Source organism: Hypanus sabinus, chromosome 14 (genome assembly GCF_030144855.1).
Source record: "Hypanus sabinus isolate sHypSab1 chromosome 14, sHypSab1.hap1, whole genome shotgun sequence".
Classification (NCBI taxonomy): Eukaryota; Metazoa; Chordata; class Chondrichthyes; order Myliobatiformes; family Dasyatidae; genus Hypanus; species Hypanus sabinus.
Window position 1 is genome coordinate 100,224,040 of NC_082719.1, and position 23,883 is coordinate 100,247,922.

Sequence of the window (23,883 nt, forward strand, 5' to 3'; positions counted from 1 at the left end):
CGAGTTGGTCAGTTGGTTAATTGTTCACATGGGTGTGATTGAGCGATGTGGGCTTGTTGGGCCTGAAGCATCTGTTACCGTGCTCTATCACTAAATCTAAAATCTAAATGAAAATTCCAATGTTAAATCCCAGTTGGAAACTGTCTGGTGATCACCTGATCACCAAGCTTAGGACCTGTACTTCTATTGTTGATGCGATTCGTTGTCCATTGTGTCCTACAATTACAGGAAACGTGTGTGGGAGAGTTTTTAAAGTGAAAAAGCTGTTGCAGTGGGGCAGTTTCATTCTTGATCTCAGATGTCTGAGTTAAATTTGAACAATGCAGTGGTAACCATAGTCGTCACAAATTGGGGACTTCCGTGGTTACAGTGGATGGCTATAACTTCTCCGCATTGTCGTACTCTTTGCTGTCCGTGAAGCGTTGCAGAACTGCCTTCCTGGCCATTGCATCTCACTGTAGATCTTGTCTACCCAGTTCACCATAGCTGACTTCACGTGCAAGGACAGGCATGTCCCTATCTCACCGGGGTGTGAGTCTGCCAGTTACCCTCACCTGGTTTAGCCTGCCCTTTGAAGCAGTGTGGCAGCTGCCACATGCAAATAGCTTAGTGGTGCCACAGGTGAGAACTGAGTGTTTGGTGGGGACCAAAGGTGAGTGAGCAGTCCTGGAAATGGAAACAACAAACCCCTTCACCAGAGATGTTACTCCTCCCTGGACGCTAAATGTCCCTTAATTTTACACACCTCACCATTTATCCTTTCTTTCTCCAAAGAGGAAAGCCCTACCTCGCTTAACCTTTCCTCAAAAGTCATGATGCTGTGAGGCTCCTTTATAATTGTAGCAAGGTAACTTATCACTTGCATTCAAAAGCTCTCCCAGATGTTTGTGTAGAACTTTCTTCTCCCTCTCTTCTTGCTGCTGCCATCAAGAACATGGTACAGGAGCCTCAGCAACCATACCTCCAGGTTCAGGAGCAGTTATTACCCCTCAATCATCAGGCTCTTGTAAATTCATTCACCACGTCATTGAACTGTTCCCATAACCTATGGACTTAAGGAATCTTCATCTCAAGTTCTCGACATTTATTCCTTATTTTTTATTATTTTGTTTTTCTTTCCTTTTGTATTTGCTAGCAGTTGTCTTTTGTATGCTAGTAATTTGTCCATCTTTGCTTTTTTTCATTAGTTTTATTGTGTTTCTTTGTATTTATTGTGAATGCTCACAAGAAAATGAATCTCTGGGAGATGTGTGGTGATGTATATGTAAGTGATATTAAATTTACCTTGCTCCCACTTTCTTTGTATTCCTTTTTTGTCTTCCTTCTTTAAACTCTGCATCTTTCTGCATTAAAAACTAGGTCCAAGAACATTTGAAGAAATAAGAACACAAGTCGAACCAAGAGTTAGTTATTCATCTCTTGTGCCTGTTCCATTGTTTATCTTGCCACTGCTTCCCTGCAGTACAGTATGGGCTCTTTGACGGACAGTGTGCTAATCTGTATAAATCTGACCCGTGTTCAAATCTGAATCTGGTTTAATATTGCTGGCAAAGGGATTTGGGAGTCTTTGTGCAGGTTTCCCTGAAGGTTAATTTGCAGGGTGAAGAAGGCAAATGGGATGCTTGCATTCATTTCAAGAGGACTAGAATATAAAAGCAAGGATGTTATGCTGAGGATGTATAAGGCACTGGTGAGGCCTCACTTAGAGTATTGTGAGCAATTTTGGGTCCCGTATTGAAGAAAGGATGTGTTAACATTGGAGAGCATTCAGAGGAAGTTCAGGAGAATGATTCCAGGAATGAAAGAGTTATCATATGAGGAACATTTTACAGCTTTGGGCCTATAGTGGCTGGAATTTAGAAGAATGAAGGCGGGGGTGGAGGTAATCTCATTGAAGCCTTTTGAATGTTGAAAGGTCCAGATAGAGTGGATGTTGAGAGGATGTCTCCTTTCTTGGGGAGTCTAGGACCAGAGGGCACATAGTTATAAAATGTGGCACAAAATAAAATAAAAGAAAAAAATTAGTGAGGTATTGTACATAGGTTCATTCTTAAACTTTCCTCTATTCACTTTAACCAGCGGTTCCCAACCTGAAGTCTACAGACATCAAAAAGGTTGGAAACCCCTGCCTTAAACTATGTCATTTAGAACTGGCTATTGCTGCCCTTGGAGAAAGGCACTGGCCGTCCACTCTATCTTTGCCTTTCAATCTTACACATTTCACCTTTCATCGTATTTCACTCTAAAGATCAAAGCCCTACTTCACTCAACCTTTCTTCATAAGATGTGAAGGCACTTTACAATTGGAGCAAGGTAACTCTGCACTTGCTCTCAAATCCTGAGGCACATGCTGGTGATCTTTCTAGCAATATGTTTCTTGGGCAAGTTGACCAAAAGTCAACTTGGCAGAATTTTATGTTCATTATCTACATTTCAACACCCTATAATTCTGTATGTATCGTATGTATTCTTTGATATCATTGTGGCAACAGACTGCGTAGAACTCAGTAGTGAATCACTAGTGAGTCACAGTGTGGTAATTTAAGGGATCTGAAGTCAAAGTACTTTAGCAATGACTAATCATATTTTAGAATAAGGTGTGGTAAATGAAGGCGCGCTTTTGCTGTCTACTGAATTACAAAAATAAAAATTGATGGTCTCCTTGAATGCAAATATCAGTGATTCCACAAAATTACAATTTTCCTCTCTCACTTCAAGCAATACAATTTTCAGCATCATGGCAGTGACGTTTTTGAAATTTGCTTCTATACATTCTTGTTGCTGTCATTACTTAACCCTGTTATGAAATTCTACTTAATGCTGCACCACGCCCCATAATCAAATTTCTTCTGGGCCAATCCTTGTCTCTAGCAGCTTAGAATGTAGAACATAGAACAGTACAACACAGTGCAGGCCCTTCGGCTCATGATATTCTCTTGAACTTTTGACCTATTCTAGCATCAGTCTAACCATTTCCTCCCACGTTGCCCTCCATTTTTCTTTCATCTAACAGTTTCTTAAATGTCCCTAATGTATCTGCCTCTACCACCATCTCTGGCAGCTCGTTCCACACACCAACAACTCTCTTTTTAAAAAAAAACTTATCTTCCCCCCCGCCGCCCCCCATAGTTTCCTCCCATCAGTTTAATATCATACCGTCTTGTATTAGACATTTCCACCCTGGGTAAAAGTCTCTGGTTGTCCATTGTATCTATGTTTTGTACATCTCTCTCGTCCGACTTCACTCACAAAACCTAAGACATAAGATATGCCCTCTAATCCAGGCAACATCCTGGTAAATCTCCTTTGCACCTTTCTAAAACTTCTACATTTTCCCTATAAGTGACTAGCACTTACTTATTTATTTAGAGATGCTGTGCAAGGAAGGACCTTCTGACCCTTCGAGCCCCACTGAGCGTAATCACAGGACAATTTACAATGACCAGTTTACCTACTACCAGTATGTCTTTGGACTGTGGGAGGAAACAGGAAAACCCAGAGGAAGGTTGTCTAGAGTGCATTGGAATTGAACGCCAATGCTCAGAGCTGTAATAGCATTGTGCTAACTTATGCTACCAAGGTAAACACAATACTCCATGTGCAGACTAACCAGAGTTATAGAGTTTCTGACCTAGAAATCAACATTTTAATGCGCTGTCACCTTGCTGGTGACTATTGTGTTGCAGTACTGGGTATGTATTTTACTTTTGTGTTTTGTATATAGTTAGTGACATTTGTGAAGGCCATATTGGTTTGAGGGTCGCGACTTTCATGTAGGGGGTTGGCTTATTTGCCAGTTGAAAGCTCCTTCTGCCATGTTGGTTGTTGATTGGCCCGTTTAAAAGTTGTGGGCTGGGCTCCCTTTCCCATTGGTTGGCTTGTATGCCACGGCACCGGGTGCCTCAAGGGTAGAAGAATACCATGTGCAGGAGGCTTGGCCTCTCTTTTCCTTTTGCCTCAAGATTCCTCTTCATACTGAGGTCACGGCCAGTACCAAAGAATCGTTGGGAAAGTTTGCTCCAGACTGGTACTTTTAGCCAAGTATCAGTTTGGTGAAGATTTAGTTTTTGTAGTTTACGTAACTTGAGGACTTAGATGTTTGGTCGAATCTTTTACAGTTTGTATATAAATGATTAATATACTTATTTGTAACCAATGCCTTCTGTCTCACCGAACCCGTGAACCTGCTTCCACATTACATGCACGTGGATAATTTTCTTTAAACTTCTTGCAAGTCACAGAAATTCAGCTAATGAGCTTGTTGATATCCTGCATTGTCCCTCATGTATTAAGAAAAATACTGACTTGGTGTTGGAAATACCTTTTATTTCTCTTCTGAGCTTATCCCATTCTCAAATCATGCTTTTGACCTGTGAGTCCATCTTTTTGATTGATGATTTGGACTGTACTTTGTTTAGTTCAGTCCTCTGCTTGCCTCTAATGAAAAGCAGTAGGTCTCTGTTTGAGAAATTGCTCACCGGCATGCCATTAGCATGCAGTAATGGTGCAGGCCCTAACTTTTCCCAGAAATTGTGGCCATGTGTCTGCTTCCTGCCTTTTCCTTGCCACTAATACAGCCTGACACGTATGTCTCCATGGTCTTCACATTTGGAAGAAAGAATCGTATTTTTATTAATCATTTTTCCTTGTTCTGGTGTTAAAGTTGGTTGTGAACAATGGAAAGTAATAAAGACAAGAAATCTGTGCACGCTGCAGGAAATTGGCAGGTCAGGCAGCATCTATGGAGAAGATGAAATAGCTGACGCTTTGGACCGAGATGTTTCCAGTCCTGAGGAAGGGGCTTCACTCGAAATGCTGATGCTTTATTTCTTTCCATAGAAGCTGCCTGACCTGCTGCATTCCTAGAGCATTTTTTGTGTTAATCTATGACAAGTACCAACCTCAGACACAACATATTGAAGATGCTGGAAATCTTGAGCCCCACACACACAATACTGGATAAACTCAGTAGGTCCAGCCGAATCTACAGAGAGCGATGAAGAGTTGACTTTTCCGTCCAAGTCCGTTGCTCAGCAAGCCAGGCGTTTCAGGCCAAGTCCCTTCATCAGGCGCCAGGCGCTACAGGCCAAGCCCTTCATGGGAACTGTGGGTATTTCAGGCCAGGTCCCTTCAGTGGGGGCTGCGGGCATCTCTGGCCAGTCCGTTCATCTTGATCCATTGAAGGGATCTGCCCAAAATGATGTTGTCTCTTTATTGCCCATCATAGAGGCTGCCTGACCTGCGGGCTTCTCTGTCTCTGCATTTACTGTGTGTTAATCAGGAAGTGAAACAGTCTCGGATCAGAGAGAACAAGTAGAGTGCAAGGGTTAAAATGAGTTAAAGGCTATGAAACAGTTTTTATAAACGTTGGCTAGAATCTTTGAAATCAATGAACTGATAAAAGTGTCGGGTTGGAGAGGTGCATTGCAGGTCAGTAAGAAACTATGAATAATTCATTGTAAAGTTCTGAGGATGAGAAAGCAATTGTGTTTTGGAGAAAAACTCAAGGCATTTGTTAAATTGCATAGTATAGTTTTGGCAAGGGGTTGATACATGTTGCACAACAGATTCTTGGCTCATGTGGCAAAATTCCATACATTTCTTATCTCCAGAGAAAGTAAAGTGGGAAAGGGTCAAGAACGGAGAGTCTTAAAAGAGCTAAGCAGGGTAGTTTGACCCAGAGTGAGTTCTAATTATGTCTGGAACAGTGACTTCATGTGGTAAATACATTCAGTGGTCAATTTATTATCTGCCTCCTGTAACTTATAAAGTGGTCACTGAATGTATGTTTGTGGTCTTGTGCTGTAGCCTATCAACTTCAGATTTTGATGTGTTGTGTGTGCAGAGATGCTCTTCTGCACACCACTGTTGTAACATGTGGTTATTTGAGTTATCGTTGCCTTCCTGACAGCTTGAACCATTCTGGCTATTCTCTGACCTCTTTCATTAACAAGTCAATTTCACCCGCAGCACTGCCACTCACTGAAAATGTTTTTTTGCACCATTTTCTGTAAATTCTAGAGATCATCATTGTGCCTGAAAATCCCAGAGATCAGCAGTTTCTGAGATTCTGAAAACACCTTGTTTGGCACCAACAATCATTCTATGTCCAAAGTCATTTAAATCACATTTCTTCCCCATTCTAATGTTTCTTCTGAACCTCTTGACCATGTCTGCATGCTTTTATGCATTAGGTTGCTGCCACATAACAGGGTGATTATGTCTTTGCATTAATAAGCGGATGTACCTAATAAAGTGGCCACGGGTACTTTAGTACTCAAGTACTTTGAGTGTACTTCAAAGTTCAAAGTAAGATTTCAAAATGAAATTTATTATCGAAGTATGTATGTTTATGTTACCATATGCTACCTTCAGATTAGTTTTATTGCAGGCATTCACATTAAAATAAAGAAATACAGTAGAATTTATGAAACACTATGTAAAAAGCTGACAATCAATGTGTAAAAGAAGACAAATTGTACAATTATTACTGAGAACATGAGTTCTACAGTCCTTGAAAGTGAGTTTATTAGTTGTAAATCACTTCAGAGTTGTAGTGATCAAAGTGATCATGTCATTTCAGATGCTTGGTGGTTGAGGGGTAATAACTGTTCCTGAACCTGATGGTGTGGATCCTAAAGCTTCTGTATCTCCCCCTTGACGGTAGTAGTAAAAACAGAGCATGACCTGGATGGTGGGGTCCTTGATGATGGATGCTAAATAAAAACACAAAATGCTGGCGGAACTCAGCAGGCCAGACAGCATCTATAGGAGGAGGTAGTGACGACTTTTCGGGCTGTAACCCTTATCAGGCTGTTTTTCTTCGGAAATTTGCTCATTGGTGGGGAAGGCTTAGCCTGTGATGGACTGAGCTGTATCCACCACTTATTGAAGGCTTTTCTGTTCCTGGGCATTGATGTTACAATACCACACTGTGATGCATCCAGTCAGGATTCTCTCCACTGTGCATCTATTGTCAGAATTTTTGGTGGACATGCTGAATCTACGGAAACTTCTAAGAAAGTAGAGGTGCTGTTGAACTTCTTTGTGATGGTACTTAAGTGCTGGTCCAAGAGGAGGAGGGTAGGAGACGGGAGGAAAGGTCATCGCTGCAGGGTGGAGAATCATTGCTGATGAAATAGGTCTGGAGATGGAGGCGGCGGAAAAGGAGTCAGCGTCATGTCAGGCATGGTACTCACTCAGGTGAGGGTGTAGGGGGACAAAGGTGTGGTCCTTACTGAGGACAAAATGTTCTGCCTCTCCTCCCCCCACTTTTCTACTGACTCCTCCTCTTTTTTCCAGTCCTGCTGAAGGGTCTTGGCCCGAAACATCGATTGTACTCTTTTCCATAGGTGCTGCTTGGCCTGCTGAGTTCCTCCGGCATTTTGTGTGTTACATGTCTGCCCTCACGGTTTCTCTTGCCCTCACCAACCACACCACCTCCCCCCCCCCCCCCGCCTTCCCCACCAGCCTCCGTGTCTAGCACATAATCTCCGTTACTTCCACCATCTCCAGCAGGGTCCCACCACTTTTCCTCCCCCACCCCCTCCACACTTCCTGCTTTCAACAGGGATTGCTCTCTACACAACTCCTTTGGGTGTTTATCCCTCTCCACCGATCTCCCTCCTGGCACTTACCCTTGCAAGCAGAACAAGTGCCATACCTGCTCCTACACCACTTCCCTCACTACCATCAGGGCTCCAAACAGTCCTTCCATGTCAGACGACACTTCACCTGTCAGTCTGTTGAGTTCATCTACTGTATCCGGTACTCCTGATGTGGCCTCCTTAACATTGGTGAGACCCGATGCAGATTGGGAGACTGCTTCACCGAGCACCTACTCTCTGACAGAAAAAGTGGAATCTCCCAGTGGCCACCCATTTTAATTCCACTTCCCATTTCCATTCTGACATGTCAGTCCATGGCTGCCTCTACTGTCGTGATGGGACCACACTCCGGTTGGAAGAGCAACATCTTGTAGTCTGTCTGGGTACCTCCAGCCTGATGGCATAAACATCGATTTTTTTTTGAACTTCTGGTAATGCAACCCCACCCCCTATTGCCATTCTCCAATCCCATTTCCCTCTTTCACTTTATCTCATTACCTACCTATCACTTCCCTCTGTTGCTTCTTCCCTCTTTTCTTTCTTACGTAGCCTTCTGTCATCTCCTATCAGCCTCCCCTTTCTCCAGAGCTGTATCTCCTTCACCAGTCTATGCTGCCTGGCCTGCTGAGTTCCTCCGGCATTTTGTGTGTGTTGCTTCGACTTCCAGCATCTGTAGGTTTTCTCTTGTTTGTGTTTGGGCTCCTCGTATATTAACCTCTTAATCATACATGCCCAGGATCATTTTTGTGAGCCTTCTTAATGTCAGCACATCCTTTCTTAGATAAGAAGCTCAAAATTGTTCACAGTACTCTAAGTGTGAAGGCTGCAGTTTACCTACTCAACAAATGAACTGATGCTTCTGGAGATTATCTGGAGCCCCTTTAGAACTGTGAAGAAGAACAAGGACTTGAGGAATGGCAGTCTGTTGCATGTGCCTTACCCCCCAGGCCATGCTCTTTTCTCACTGCTGCCATCAGGTAGAAGGTACAGGTGCCTCAGGACTCACACCACCAGGTTCAAGAACAGTTGCTACCCTTCAATCATCAGGCTCTTGAACAAAAGGGAATAGCTACACTCATTTAGGGACTCTGTTATATTGTTATTTCATGCTTGTTATTTATTGCTATTTATTTGTATCTGCATGTGCACAGTTAGTTTACAGTTTACAGTTACCGTTCAATAGATTTGCTAAGTACGCCTGCAGAAAAGAATCTCGGTTGAATGTGGTGACATGTTGTAATTTGAAAATAAATTTTACTTTGAACTTTGTGTAGATGTGTAAAATAAGGATGAGGGTGAGAGGTGATGACAAGAGCTATATTGCTTGAACAGGAATTAATAACATATCTACGGTATTTGATTGCACCATATACATGGAACCTTGCAATAGCAGTCTTTCAGAGGGATTTAATAACATAAATGTGGGTACCAAATTTAAAATTGGCATTCAACATTCAACAGAACAGCTTTTCACTGGCTTTCAAGAGTATTTAGAGTCAGAATGATGTTCAATTTCACTGACATATGTTGTGTATTTTGTTGCTTGTGACAGCAGCACATTGCAATACATAATAAAAGCTATAAATTATAAGAGATATATTTAAAAAATAGTATAAAAAGGGAGCAAGAAGAAAGGAAAAAAATAGTGAGATAGTCTTCATGGGTTAAATGTCCACTCAGAAATGAAATGGTGGAGGGTTTTACTTTTTCAGCTGTTTGAGATGCGCAAACCATCCCATCTGGGACCAACAGTTATTCCATGCTCAAAGTCACTTGGAACACATTTATTCCCTATTTTGATGTCTGAAACATTGAGTGTGTGTTTTCAGGCTCCTGTACCTCCCTCCTGATGGTAGCAATGAGAAAAGGGCATGTCCTGGGTGATTGGGTTCTTAATGATGGATGCCACCTTTTTGAGGCATCGCTTTTTAACTGTTCTAATATTTCAATAAATTTAAAATATCTTCAGTTATGTAATCAGCATGCATTTCAAATTTATTGATGTGATTTCTTTTTATGTATCTTGTGTTTCTTCGCCCCTAAATTTAACAATTGCAGGTTTCACATAAGTTAATACCTTATTTGCCTTTAGGAACAGCAGGCAAAAGAGAAAGCAACTGACAGAAGAGTGATTTTATTTTTAATTTTTAATCATCTATCGAGCTACTGTTGACAATGAGGAGTTAGCAATAAAGTGTTGCAGCATGTTGTAATTATTTTCTATTTTTGAGCTGTGCATCCCATTTTTAGGCATTTAGAAAAGTTTGAGACATCTTCTGTATTCCTCAGGTCAGTCCATTGCTGTAATGTCTGTAGCATAGCTGTTGATGAAATTGCTCTAGGGTGCCAGCTATCGCCAGTCGGTTTGATTGCAGCCGCTATCCGTAAGGAGTTGATAGGTTTTCCCTGAGAACATCTGCATTTCCTCCAGGTGATCTGGTTTCTTCTCATCTTCCAAAAATGTTAGGGTTAGTGAGTTGTGGGCATTCTGTGTTGGCCATAGTGACATTTGCAGTTTGCCCCAGTACAATTCTCGGATTGTTTTGGCCATTGGGGCAAACGAGGCATTTGGCTGTATGTTTCAACATACTTGTGACAAATAAAGCTAATCTCTGTGTTGAAGTTTATATATTTGTGGAGATACAGTGCAGAACAAACCTTTCCAGCCCTTTGAGCCATGCCGTCCAGCAGTCCCCCAATTTAATCCTAGTTTAATTACGGGATGGTTTACAATGACCAAATAACCTACCAAGTGTTATGTCTTTGGACTGTAGGAGGAAACTGGAGCACCCACAGAAATCCCATGTAGAACATAGAAAACTTACAGCGCAATACAGGTCCTTCGACCCACAATGCCGTGCCGAACATGTACTTAGAATCCCATGGTAGGGGATTCTAGGACAAGACTGTATAACTTCAGGATTGAAGGACGGCCATTTAGAACTGAGATGCGGTGAAATTACTTTAGGCAGATGGTGGTATACCTGTGGAGGCCAAGTCATTGGATGTATTTAAGGCAGAGATAAATAGGTTCTTGATTAGCTGGGGCATCAAAGGGTATGGGGTGAAGGCAGGAGGGTAGGAATGACTGGAAGAATTGGATCAGTCCATGATTGAATGGTGAAGCAGACTCGATGGGCTGAATGGCCTAGTTCTCCTATATCTTATGATCTCATGGCCCTCTATTTTTCTAAGCTCCATGTACCTATCCAGAAGTCTCTTAAAAGACCCTATTGTATCTGCCTCCACCACCGTTGCCGACAGCCCATTCCATGCACTCACCACTCTCTAAAAAAAATTTACCCCTGACGTCTCCTCTGTACCTACTTCCAAGCACCTTAAACCTGTGCCCTCTCATGTTAGCTACTTCAGCCCTGGGAAAAAGCCTCTGACTACCCACAAGATCAATGCCTCTCATCATGTTATACACCTCTATCAGGTCACCTCTCATCCTCCGTTGCTCCAAGGAGAAAAGGCTGAGTTCTCTCAACCTATTCTCATAAGGCATAGATAGAGTTGACGTGAATAGGTTGTTTCCATTGAGAGTAGGGGAGATTCAAACGAAAGGATATGATTTGAGAGTTAGGGGGCAGAAGTTTAAGGGAAACACGAGGGGTTTTCTTTACTCAGAGAGTGATAGCTGTATGGAATGAGCTTCCTGTAGAAGTAGTAGGGGCCAGTTCAGTTGTGTCATTTAAGGTAAAATTGGATAGGTATATGGACAGGAAAGGAGTGGAGGGTTATGGGCTGAGTGCGGGTAGGTGGGACTAGGTGAGATTAAGAGTTCGGCACGGACTAGGAGGGCCGAGATGGCCTGTTTCCGTGCTGTGATTGTCAAATGGTTATATGTTATATGGCATGCTCCCCAATCCAGGCAACATCCTTGTAGATCTCCTCTGCACCCTTTCTTTGGCTTCCACATCCTTCCTGTTGTGAGGCGACCAGAACTGAGCACAGTACTCCCAAGTGGGGTCTGACCAGGGTCCTATATAGGTATAACATTAACATGGTTATGGGGAGAACTTACAAACTCCTTATAAGCAGCGGCAGGAATATGTAAACGGCTTTTTTCCCTTTTTATTTACAATTAATGTATATTTCCTGGACTGTTGTAAAGTTACATGGTACTTTGGCTTTGAATCATCAAACTGGGAGCAATCCTTCCTGCTGTACATTGGCGTATGGAAGACAACAATTTCAGATTACCACCAATTAGAACATCGTTTTCCTAATAAAGTGTCCACTGAGTGTTTGTTCATGCTCTTCTGCACATGTGGTTATTTGAGTTGTGGTTGTCTTCCTGCCCACTTGAACCAGTTTGGCTGTTCTCGTCCAACTTCTATCAAGGCATTTTCACCCACAGAACTGCCACTTGCTGGGTGTTTTAGTTTTTCTCACCATTCTCTGCAAGCTCTCGACTCAGCTATATGTGAATATCGTAGGAGATCAGCTGTTTGAGATGCTCAAACCATCCCATCTGGGGCCAACAGTTATTCCATGCTCAAAGTCACTTGGAACACATTTGTTCCCTATTTTGATGTTTGATCTGAAGAACAACTGAAGTTCTTGACCATGCCTGCATGCTTTATCTATTGAGTTGGTGCCACATGACTGGCTGATTAGATATCTGCATTAACAAGCAGGTGTACAGTGCACCTGATAACGTGGCCACTGAGTGTAGGACAGCACATTACAGGCCCCTTGGCCTGCAACCTACAACCAACCTTAACCTATTCCACATCAGTCTCTCAATCTAAGGCTTGTGCTATTTCTGGATTCTTTGCAAAATCCAGTGATGGTGTCACTTTATGTTTCACTAGTTTAAAGATTAGCTAGGAAGTTAAAGAATTTATTTTATAGGACTGATACAAATTACTTCCTTGAAGGGTTTGATATAAATGTTAGGAGTGCTAGTGGATGGTTTTCAGTGCATGGTGTGATTCAGCAACTCACTCATTTACGTAACAGGCTTTGGATTTGAAAGCTATTTATAAAACTCTGTCGCAGCAATTCTGTTCCATGGTTAAGCATTCTGTGGGCACCACGTTAATATAGCGATTACCTTGGCACTCTTGCAGCTCAGGGCATCGGAGTTATGAGTTTAATTCCGACAACATCTATAAAGAGTCTGTATATTCTCCCCGTGGAATGTGTGGGTTTGCTCTGGGTGCTCGGTCTGAAGACGTACCAGTTAGTAGTTTAAATGGTCATTGTAAATTGTCCTGTGCTTAGGTGTGGCTGGAAGGGTCTGTTCTGCACTGTATCTCTGAATAAATAAACGTTTTCATTGTGGATTCTGGGGTACATTTTGCAGAGGGATCCTGAAACATTAGCTCACTTGATTTGAAGAATGCTTCAGGTCTGATTGTGGTTATATCTTCCCATTCTTCAACGTCGAAAATGAATGTGTCTCTCACACCCGCTCCCCACAGCCTTTCCCTTCATGCCAACATGATGGATTTTATTAGAACATATCCCAAATTTATCTGATAGGCCCCTTTGGTATGTAGTATTTCCTCACCAAGAGTCATTAACTTTCTTTCTTTATCTATCCATTCATCACGTAATAGTTCTTTTCGACTCAGAGTTGCACTGCTAAGCAACCCACCTATTTAACCCTAACCTAATCATGAGACCATTTACAATGATGAATTAACTTACTAGCCAGTACATCTTCGGACCGTGGGAGGAAATTGGAGCTGCTGGAGGAAACCCAAAGTGAACACGGAGAACAGACGAGGCTGGAATTGAACTCTGGAACATCTGGAGCGTCACACCAACCACTAGGCTACCATGCTGCCTCTTTAAACTCTACAAAGGGCAGGAAAATAGCTTTATTCCTGTGAAATGTTACCTTTGACATTCTCAAAATAAAATTCAAAGTAAATTAATGATTATTCACCACTCTGAGATTAATTTTCTCGCAGGCATTCAGAATAGAACAAAGAAATTCTTGAGAATTGATGAAAAACTGCACAGACTGACAAATAGCTAGTGTGCAAAAGAAGACAGACTGTATAAATAGAAAAAAACAACAAATAATAGAGAGAGACATAGAGAAAGAATACTTCAAACTTGAGTTGTAGAGTCCATGAAAGTGAGTCAATTGCAGACTCAGTTCAGTGTTTAGGTGAGTGAAATTGTCCATGCCAGTTCAGCAGCTTGATGGTTGTAGGATACAGAATAAACTAATAATAATAATAAACAAATACATGGAATGGATACCCTATTATGATAAACTCATTCATACATGAATTAATAGAAATTGCCCACTAAGTCAAAGCCAGTAGTGGCATCCGCACTGGACTTTGTGGTGAGTGGTCCCGGATTCGACTCCAGCCGGCCCCTTGCACACTTTCCTCCTGTGCTGTGTTGACCAACTTGGCCTTGTATAACAAAAAAAGACAAAAATTGCTAAAGAAATGGCAAGGGTGCTGCCCAAAAGGAACAACAAAAAACAACAACCCGCCAAGTCAACTTCCTCAAAATATTTTTGGTGAAATCTCATTACAAGTTTGTGAAGGAACAAGTCTTCCTATACTCTCGGGGTTGGTCGTGGGGAGTTTAGTGAAGCCCATCACCCCTGCTGGGGTGTAGGCCACTGACAACAGCTCCCCGGAGCCCTTGAAGTCTTTGGGGCTTCTGTTGGCATTTTTGTAGCTCTAGGTTGGGCTGGTTAGCCCCAGGCCCAACCCTCCTCCTTTTACAGCTGAGTTTGGGACCGTCTATGGGGGTGGCGCAGTGGAGATATAATTGCAAAATGCTTTCGTGAAGCCTACATAAAGGTTTCCTCAAAACTGTCCTTGACTTCGTAGCCTGTTCTCTCTACTAGTAGACGTGCTCGCACTAGCTTTGCCAGTGTTTTTGTTGTTTTGCACTGCTTCTACCTTTTTATGAAACAACTGCTGGCACTCACAGCTTCTTGATCTAAATAATGTGATCAAGCTTGTTCCTGCTGTTCTTGTGACCTTCATTAGGTGTGGATGCCTTGCCTTCTGCTTCTGGAGAGACGCTTTGGAGCAAAGTAGCGTTTTGCTCTGTCACATTAGTTGTTGGGAAAAAATATAGATTAAGTGGCCACGTTATTCGGTACCTCCTGTACCTAACAAAGTGGCCACTGTATTGTATGTTCGTGGTCTTCTGCTGCTATAGCTCATTCACATTAAAGGTTCAATGCGTTGTGCATTTAGAGATGCTCTTCTGCACACCACTGTTGTAGTTTGAGCTACAGTCACTTTCCTGTCAGGTTGAACCACTTTGGCTATTCTCTGGCCTCTCTCATTATCAAGGCATTTTTACCGACAGAACTGATGCTCATCGGAAGTTTTTGGCTTTTTGCACCATTCTCTGTAAGCTCTCGAGATTGCTGTGCTTGTAAATCCCAAGAGATCAGCAGTTTCTGTGATACTCACACCACCCCTTCTGGAACCAGCAATCATTCCATGGTCAAAGTCACTTAAGTCATATTTCTTTTTCACTTAGATGTTTAGAACTATCAGTTCCCAGCATCTGGCTTCACCTATCATCTCTGGATTGTACTCCTTCCCCTCCCTGCACCTTCTGAATCTGTCTACTTCCCCCTTTCTTTCCAGTCCTGATGGAGGGTCTCAGCTTGAAACATCAACTGTTTATTAGTTTTCATAGATGCTGCTTGGCCTATGGAGTTTCTCTGGCATTTTGTTTGTGTTGACCATTTCTGCATGTTTTTGTGCATTGAGTGCAGCCACATAATTGGCTGATTAGATATTTGCATTAACGATCAGGTGTACTAGTGTACCTAATAAAGTTGCAACTGAGTGTATCAATCTGTATGGTGTATGTATGAATTTTCGCTCTTGCACACTTCCTTGTTTAAGCTCCCATGTGCTTTGTTGTGACTGCTATTTGGCATGCATGTCCTTTGTCAACTGGTACTAGACCATCTATTTTGGTTTTTATTTTCCCTTCCACCTTTCAGCCCAAGTGGGAAGAAGTTCAGGAGTAAACCTCAGCTGGCTCGATATCTGGGAAACAGTATCGACCTCAGCAGCTTTGACTTCCGGACTGGGAAGATGATGCCTAATAAACTACAGAGGAATAAACAGCGTCTCCGGAACGAAGTAATCAATCAAGCAAAGGTACGGTATCTTTTCGTTTTCTCTAGGTGTGTTTCAGAGAGGAATTTTTTTTAGCCAGAGAGTAGTGAATCTGTGGAAAGTCTGTGGGTATATTTAACGCAGAAGTTGATGCTTTCCTGATCAGTCAGGGCATTAAAGGATATGGTGAGAAGGTAGGTATATAGAGTTGAGTGGGATCTGGGATGAACCATGATTGAATGGTGGAGCAGGCTCAATGGACTGAATGGCCTAATTCTGCTCCTATGTCTTATGGTCTTGTATCCTGTTCCATGAGGCGGTGGTTGAACATAGAACATTACAGCATAGTACAGGCCCTTTGGCCCACAATGTTGTGCCGACCTTATAACCTACTCTAAGACCAATCTAATGCTTCCCTCCAACATCATTCGTTCATTATGTGCCACGTCTTATGACATGGGCAGGCAGTCATTGTTAAACTTTTCTACAGAAGTGGTTTGCCTTTGCCGTTTGTTGGGCAGTGTCTTTACAAGATGGATGACCCCAGCGATTATCAATACTCTACAGAGATTGTCTGCCTGGTGTCAGTGGTTATGTAACCAGAACACGCACCAGCAGCTCATACAACCATCCACCACCTGCTCCCATGGTTCACGTGACCCTGATCAAGGGGCTAAGTTGGTGCTAGACCTTGCCCAAGGGTGACTTTCAGGCTAGAGGATGGGAGGAACACCTTATACCTCCTTTAGTAAAGGCATCTGTCCACCCCATCTCCTACATAGCCTTTTATTGCCCTATTATCCATGTGCTCATCTAATCGTCTCTTAAACACAATGTATCTGGCCTCTACCACCATCCCTGATTGATTTCTTCAGGTAAGTCCCTCCATGTAGGATCCTCTGCACAGTCATCGATATAGGAGAGCCACTGAGCTAAATGCAACTCCTAAAAGAAGAAATTATGATAAAAGGTTGAATTGAATTGGATCATTCTTGCAAGGTAATTTAAGTAGATGAAGCCTCCATGGTCTTCTTGTTCAATCTGGGCAGTAGTGGGATAACATGTTCTTTTATGCAAAACAAAGGAAAAGACAGAATTGACTAAAGATATAACCAGAATCTGCTTTAACATCATTGGCATATGTTGTGAAATTTGTTGTTTTGTAGTAGCAGTACATTGCAATGCATAATAAAAACTACATTACTATAAATAGTATATATAGATTTAAAGCATTAAATACGTAGTGCAAAAGAGTGGAAAGTAATGAGGTAGTGTTCGTGGGTTCAATATCCATTCATTAATCTGATAGCACAGGGGAAGAAGCTATTGCTGAATTGTTGAATGTGTGCTTTCAGGCTCCTGTCCCTCCTCCCTGATGGTAGCATTGAGAAGAGGGCATGTCCTGGGTGATGGGGGTCCTTAATGAAGGCATCACTCCTTGACGATGTCCTGAGTGCTGGGGAGGCTAAATGAAAGTATAACGCTCAGTTAATCAGAATCAGGTTTATTTTCACTGACATAAATTGTGCAATTTGTTGTTTTGTGGTGACAGTACAGTGTAATATCTATATATAATAGAGAGCAAAAATTGGTGAGGTAGTAGTCATGGATTCACCGTCTGTTCAGAAATCTGACAGTGAAGGGGAAGAAGCTGTTCTTAAAATGTTGAGTGTGCATCTTCAGGCTATAGTAGCACCACCTTAATTGTGAGGGACGGATGCTACCTATTTTTGACGTGTTGTTTTGAAGTGTTCTTGATGGTGGTGGAGGCTATTACCCATGGTGGAGCTGGTTGAGTTCAGAACTTAATGCAGCTTTTTCTGATCCTGTGTCTTGGCCCTCCATACCAGACAGTGATGCAATCAGTTAGAATGCACTCCACAGTATAGTTGGCCCTGCTTATCCACGGGGGATTGGTTCCAGGACCTCCCACGGAAACCAAAAAATGCGGATGCTCAAGTCCCATATATAAAATAGCGTAGTATTTGCATATAACCTACCCACGTCCTCCCATATACTTTAAATCATCTCTAGATTACTTAAAATACTTTCTTTTCTTTTTTAAAAATCTTTTTATTAATTTTAAACAAACATAAATGAAACACAAATACAGAGAGTTTGAAAGTACATAATTAATAGGTTAAGTATACATTCATATAGACGATAATCCATATATAATAACCTCCCAAACTCATAGTAATTGCGAAAAAAGGGAGTAAATAAGAAGGGAAAAAAAAAATCCCCAAAAAAGAAAAGAAAAAAAAACCTAACCAACATGGGCCATTGGGTTATGTCAAATATACACAGTAGCATCAATAACTCTGCGCCTCCGTGTTGAAAAATGTTGGATAAATGATCTCCAAGTTTCTTCAAATTTAACTGAAGAATCAAAGACAACACTTCTAATTTTTTCTAAGCTCAAACAAGAGATAGTTCGAGAAAACCACTGAAATATAGTTGGAGGATTAAATTCTTTCCAGTTCAATAGGATAGATCTTCTAGCCATTAATATGACAAATGCAATCATCCACCGGGCTGAGGGGGATAAACAAATACTATCCACCATTGGTAAACCAAAAATTGCAGTAATAGGATGCGGTTGCAATTTGATATTCAGAAATGTTGAAATAATACTGAAAATATCTTTCCAATAATTTTGCAAACAAGGGCAAGACCAAAACATGTGTGTCAATGAAGCTACTTCAGAATGACATCTGTCACAGGTTGGATTAACATGAGAGTAAAATCGAGCAAGTTTATCCTTGGACATGTGAGCCCTATGTACAACCTTAAATTGCATTAGGGCATGTTTAGCACAAATAGAAATGGAATTGACTAATTGTAAAATTTTCTCCCACTGCTCAGTGGGTATAAGACAATGAAGTTCTTTTTCCCATTCCTTCTTAATTTTTTCTGATACTTCTGGCTGAATTTTCATGATCAGATTATAAATGATGGCTACTAAACCCTCTGGCAAGGATTCAGAGCTAAAAAATTTTCCGTAATGTCCATCGGACATAATTTCAGAAAAGACTGTAACATATTATTCAAGAAATTTCTAACTTGCAAATATCTAAAAAAATGAGTTTTAGGTAAATTATATTTATTAGATAGCTGTTCAAAGGACATAAAACTATTATCTAAAAATAGATCACGAAAACATGTTATACCTTTTGTTTTCCATAATACAAAGGCTTGATCCATAAAAGAGGGCTGAAAAAAAAAGTTAGATATAATAGGGCTTGATAAGATAAACTTATTCAAGCCAAAAAAAATTACGAAATTGAAACCATATTTGCAATGTATGTTTAACTATGGGATTAGTTATTTGTTTATTCAATTTAGATAAAGAAAAGGAAGTGAAGATCCTAAAATTGAAAACAATGAAAAATCTTGTACCGCATTCCAAATTTACCCATTATAGGCAAGATGCTATAATCGATTCTTGTGTCCAAAATATTAAATATTGAATATTGACTGCCCAATAGTAAAATCTCAAGTTTGGCAAAGCCAAACCACCCTCCTTCTTAGGCTTCTGTAAATATTTTTTGCTTAGTATAGGATTTTTATTCTGCCACAGATATGAAGATATTTTAGAGTCAATAATATCAAAGAAAATTTAGGAATAAAAATTGGTAGTGCTTGGAATAAATATAAAATTTTGGGTAACACTATCATCTTAATAGCATTAATTCGACCAACCAATGACAAAGATAATGGGGACCACCTGGTATGTAATACTTAATACAATGGAAATGCTATGTAAATAGTTGTTATACTGTAATTTTTTAGGGAATATTGACAAGAAAAAGAACTGTACACGTTCCTCTTGCTCACAACACAAGCGGCGAATGAACGAGACGCTGATTCTCCCGTGATCTTTAAGTTCTTGAGGCTGTAGCGCTTTATGTAGTTAGCCAGCCATCCCTTACTAGCCTTAAGCTCTTTTCTCTCGCTCTCATCAACCCCGTCACAGTAGTGCTCATAGAGACTAAGAGCTCTTTCACGTATAATTTGTCCATCGACAGGGATATGCTTCTGTGACATGTCCTCTAGCCACACACTTAATGCTTTCTCAGTCTTCACAAGCACTTTATCATGAACCGGAGAGACCATTTTTGCCGTTGTAGGGGCAGCACTAACACTTCCACGAATTGCAGTTTTTTTTTTGTTCTATTGTGCGAATGCTCGATTTGTTCTTACCGACCTCACGGCCCACTTCGGAAAGCAACATGCCACTTTTCAAAAGATCTAATATTTCTACTTTCTCGGCAAGAGATAGCATTTTACACTTCCTGGTAGCCTTTAAGGAATTGCTTTTACCAAATAATTACTTTTTAGGAGCCCTTTTTTCACAGGAACAAAGTAGTGAACGAACGAGATGTGAGGCGAATAATGCTTGCGCAACGAGTGCTGGAAGAGCATTTCCGGGTTTTCTCGATTCGCGGTTGGTGGAACTTACGGATACGGAGGGCTGACTGTACATCTGTAGAAATCTGCTAGTCTTTGGTGACATACCAAACCTCGTTAAACCGTAATATAGCTGCTGTTGCAGCCTCTTCGTAATTGGATCAATATGTTAGGCCCAGGATGAATCTTAAGAGATGTTGACCCCCAGGAGCAAGAAACTGCTTTTTTTATATAGTAGATATTGATAATAATTAAACTTTTAAACAGTATTGACGTCCACTTGGTTTTCCTGTTAATTTTGATAATTAGTTCCTATTGCCACTAGCTATCCTATAACTATGCCGTACTCCTGCAATGTAAGCTGTATTTATCCAACCTCTTTTTGCCCTCTTTTATACTTTAAAATCCATTTTTGCATTCACTAATTACAACACCTAGTATTTAGGATATGTCTGGACAAGTGTAGTGGAGTAAAATGTTCATATTTTCCTCTTGGGATTTCTTTTGGTTGTAACTGCGAATTCCTGTTCTCTCTAAGCCCAGTGTCTAACATAATAAATCTTTCAGACCATGGTGCTCCTACAAAGCGCATATCACACAAATGACATAAAACAAAATATTACCACAAATATTCCTGTTGCTGCCTGTAAGGAGTTTGTATGTTCTCCCTGTGACCATGTGGGTTTCCTCTGGCTGCTCTGATTTCCTCCCACAGTCCATAAACGTACCAGTTGGTAGGTTAATTGGTCATTGTAAATTGTCCCATGATTAGGCTAGGATTAAATCGGGGGATTGCTGGGTGGTACAGTATGAAGGGCCGGAAGGGCCTGTTCTGCACTGTATCGCAATAAGTAAATAAATAGTCAATGTACATACTTTCTAAAGTGCAGGAGCTGTGCAGCACAGGTAAACATTAAACACTTAATGGCACAATAAGCAGTAAACAATAATGGTGTTAATGAGACCTCTGCAGTGGTGGGTTATTGACTCACTGTCCTCAGATTTATTGTTCTGTGTATAATCTCTTTGAGGACCAATGAGGAACGGCACAAGGAGAATTTCTGTTCTGCATTATACATGGCTAATCATCAACCGTGCCTTTGACTACTGAAGTACACACCTGGCTTAGGAATCAAATTACCATATCATGTTGCTTTGTTACAGTGTCACATTACAACGCAGATCATCTTGGAAGCAGAGTATGATCTGCCACTGTTATTTCTCCTTTTGCTTCAAACATTGAAGATAGACAATCAGTTTGTGCTTCTTGCAGATCTGTCATGAGGATCCACTTCTCTCCCTTCAATAAGACCTTAACTAGGATTGCAATCAAATTTCCCTCTTAATTTGTTTTACAGCTGTGTGGACCAATCATTTGTTACCTTTGTGGCAGGAGCACATATACGCCAAACATATGCAGAATTTAAAATGCTAAAGTAGGATACATACAAAGAGTACGTCAGACAGTTGAAAGTAAATTGGCTGCACAGGGAAGAGAAAAAGATTTTAAAAAATCAAGCTGGTTTCAAAAAGAGCACTAAGCTGTTGATGAAAAATATGATGTGAAACAGGACTTGGTATCCTTCAGATTTACACTGTGAAATCTAACAATAAACAAGCAATCTGGCTTACATCAGAAGTGAATGACATACTAATTACAATGGAATTTGTCACAAGTTCAGCTGTTTAAATCATTCCACAAATTGAGTTTAAGCAACATTTCAAAGATACTGAACTGAAGTCTGCAGATATCCGGCTAAGGACGTGTACTGGAGAAAAGATCACTCCTGTGGGAAAGGCATTCATGACAGTGAAATGCTACAACCAGCAAGCCACATTAAGCTTGTATGTGGTAAAAACAGGAAGGTCAGCATTGTGGGGTTGAGACAACTACTTGAATGGAGATCCATCCACAGTTTGCTTGCCACATTCTCTGCAATGAAGTCAACTGAAAGCGAATTTTGAAATAATAATACCAAAACTGTTTCCATGCTGTACAACATGAACTGTTGCCCAACAGAGGGCAAGTGGGGGTTGGTGCCAACCTCTGCCTTATCTTGGAAAGAATATTGAACCAAGAAATGACCATGCTGCTCAGAGGAATCATGATAGTGAAGAAAGCAGTGGTCCGACTACAACAGTTTTTGTTGGGAATGCATCTGAGAAAGCATCTAATATGTTAATTGGGCAGTCGCTTGTGAAGTGTGGCTTGATTTTAAGCTGGAAGAGAGTTCAAGGAGCTTCAGGAAAGTTGCAAGCATTCAGCTTTTATGAGTATAAAGAACCAGAATCTGTTGTGCGTGCATTAAGGTTATTGTATGAACTTCAAGTGGGATACAAAAAGCTGCTTGTAAAAGTGGATACAAAGACTGACGGCTAAAAAGAAAAGTCGATAGGGATACAAAAGAAGAGGATTTGTCATATGATGCTGTGGATGAGGAAACCAAGAGGAGTGATGAGTTCGTAAAGGGAGCAATAGAAGGATTAATAAGAGAATATGCTAGTGAACTTAATAGACCTTCCTAAAATCAAGATGCATATTTTAGAAAGAAGAAGCTGAGAAATAGAAAGATAAGTTGAAAAGGAGGGAAGACAGATAGTGAAAGAATGTTAATGAGAAAGAGAAGGGTGTGAAAGAGAGAAGGAATCTGAGAATGAAAAGGAGAGAGAGGGAGATGCTAGGGCCAGGGAGAAGCAAGAGTCACAGTTGATCCAGAGAGAAACACTGCGAAAAGGACAAGAAAGGTGGCTACCACTATTAGAAACCTATCAGGTGTTGAAAAGCCTTGATTCAGTGGATGTGGAGAGGATGTCTCCTATAGTGGAGGAGTTGATAACACCAAAAGACCGAGCCACAGAATAGGGGAATGTCCATTTTGAACGGAGATGTGGAAGAATTTATTTAGCCAGAGAGTGGTGAATCTGTGGTGTTTGTTGCTGCAGGCAGCTGTAGAGGCAGAGGTTGATAGATTCTTGATTAGTCAGAGTTATGGAGAAAAGGCAGGAGGCTGGGGCTGAGGGCAAAATGGGTCAGACATGATGAAATGGCAGAGTAGATGTTGGGCCAAATGGCCTCATTCTGTTGCTGTATATTATGGTCTTAAAACCACTACCTGCAGTCTCTGAGTCAACTTCTACAATCACCCCGGAGGAGGCACCAGAACCTGAGATTTTCACAGCCACAAGTCTTACCGTTATCCCACAAGTGTAAGAAATCCTCCACAGCAAGTAAATCTTTAGGACTGAATGGGACAATTTTAAATTTGCTATGCTGTGTATAGTAGTTGTATTGAATAGTATGCTGTATGTATAGTTAAGATGCTTTCTATATTGCATTGGAGTTTATAATGAAGTGAGGAGGAGTGTTGTGTATTTAATATTTCCATAATATTTGAGTAATTTTTTATATAGTTGATTATTCTTACTCATTTTAGCCTACAGTAAACACAAAGTTAGACTCACATTTTAGATTTTTGTGTCTTCCTTTGAATTATGTTAATGTTTTGAAGTTACAAAACACAAGAGCCTCCCCTATAATGAGGTAATCAGAACTGAACACAATACTCCAAGTGTGGTCTAACCAGAGAAGTCAATCCTATGTCTAATGAAGGGCAACACGTCCTACGTATTCGCTAACACCAGCCTACCCGCCATCAAGGACAGGATATACAGAAAAGTGCTGGAAAAGGGTCAGTAACATCATGAGGGATCCTACTCACCCTGCTCATGGACTGTTTGCCCCACTCCCCTCAGGGAGGAGGCAGTGTAACATCCACGCTAGGACCACCAGA

General features: G+C 41.1%; 1 protein-coding gene across 3 annotated transcripts in view; it reads left to right on the forward strand.

The window, feature by feature from the left end:
* The window catches only part of LOC132405022 (methyl-CpG-binding domain protein 3-like), a 127,966-nt gene that overhangs the window by 12,094 nt on the left and 91,989 nt on the right, over window positions 1–23,883 (forward strand). For all 3 annotated transcript variants that reach the window (XM_059989720.1, XM_059989719.1, XM_059989718.1), the window contains exon 2: window positions 15,565–15,724. In XM_059989720.1, the coding sequence (XP_059845703.1) occupies window positions 15,565–15,724 (160 nt within the window). The remainder of the gene's footprint in view (window positions 1–15,564; window positions 15,725–23,883) is intronic.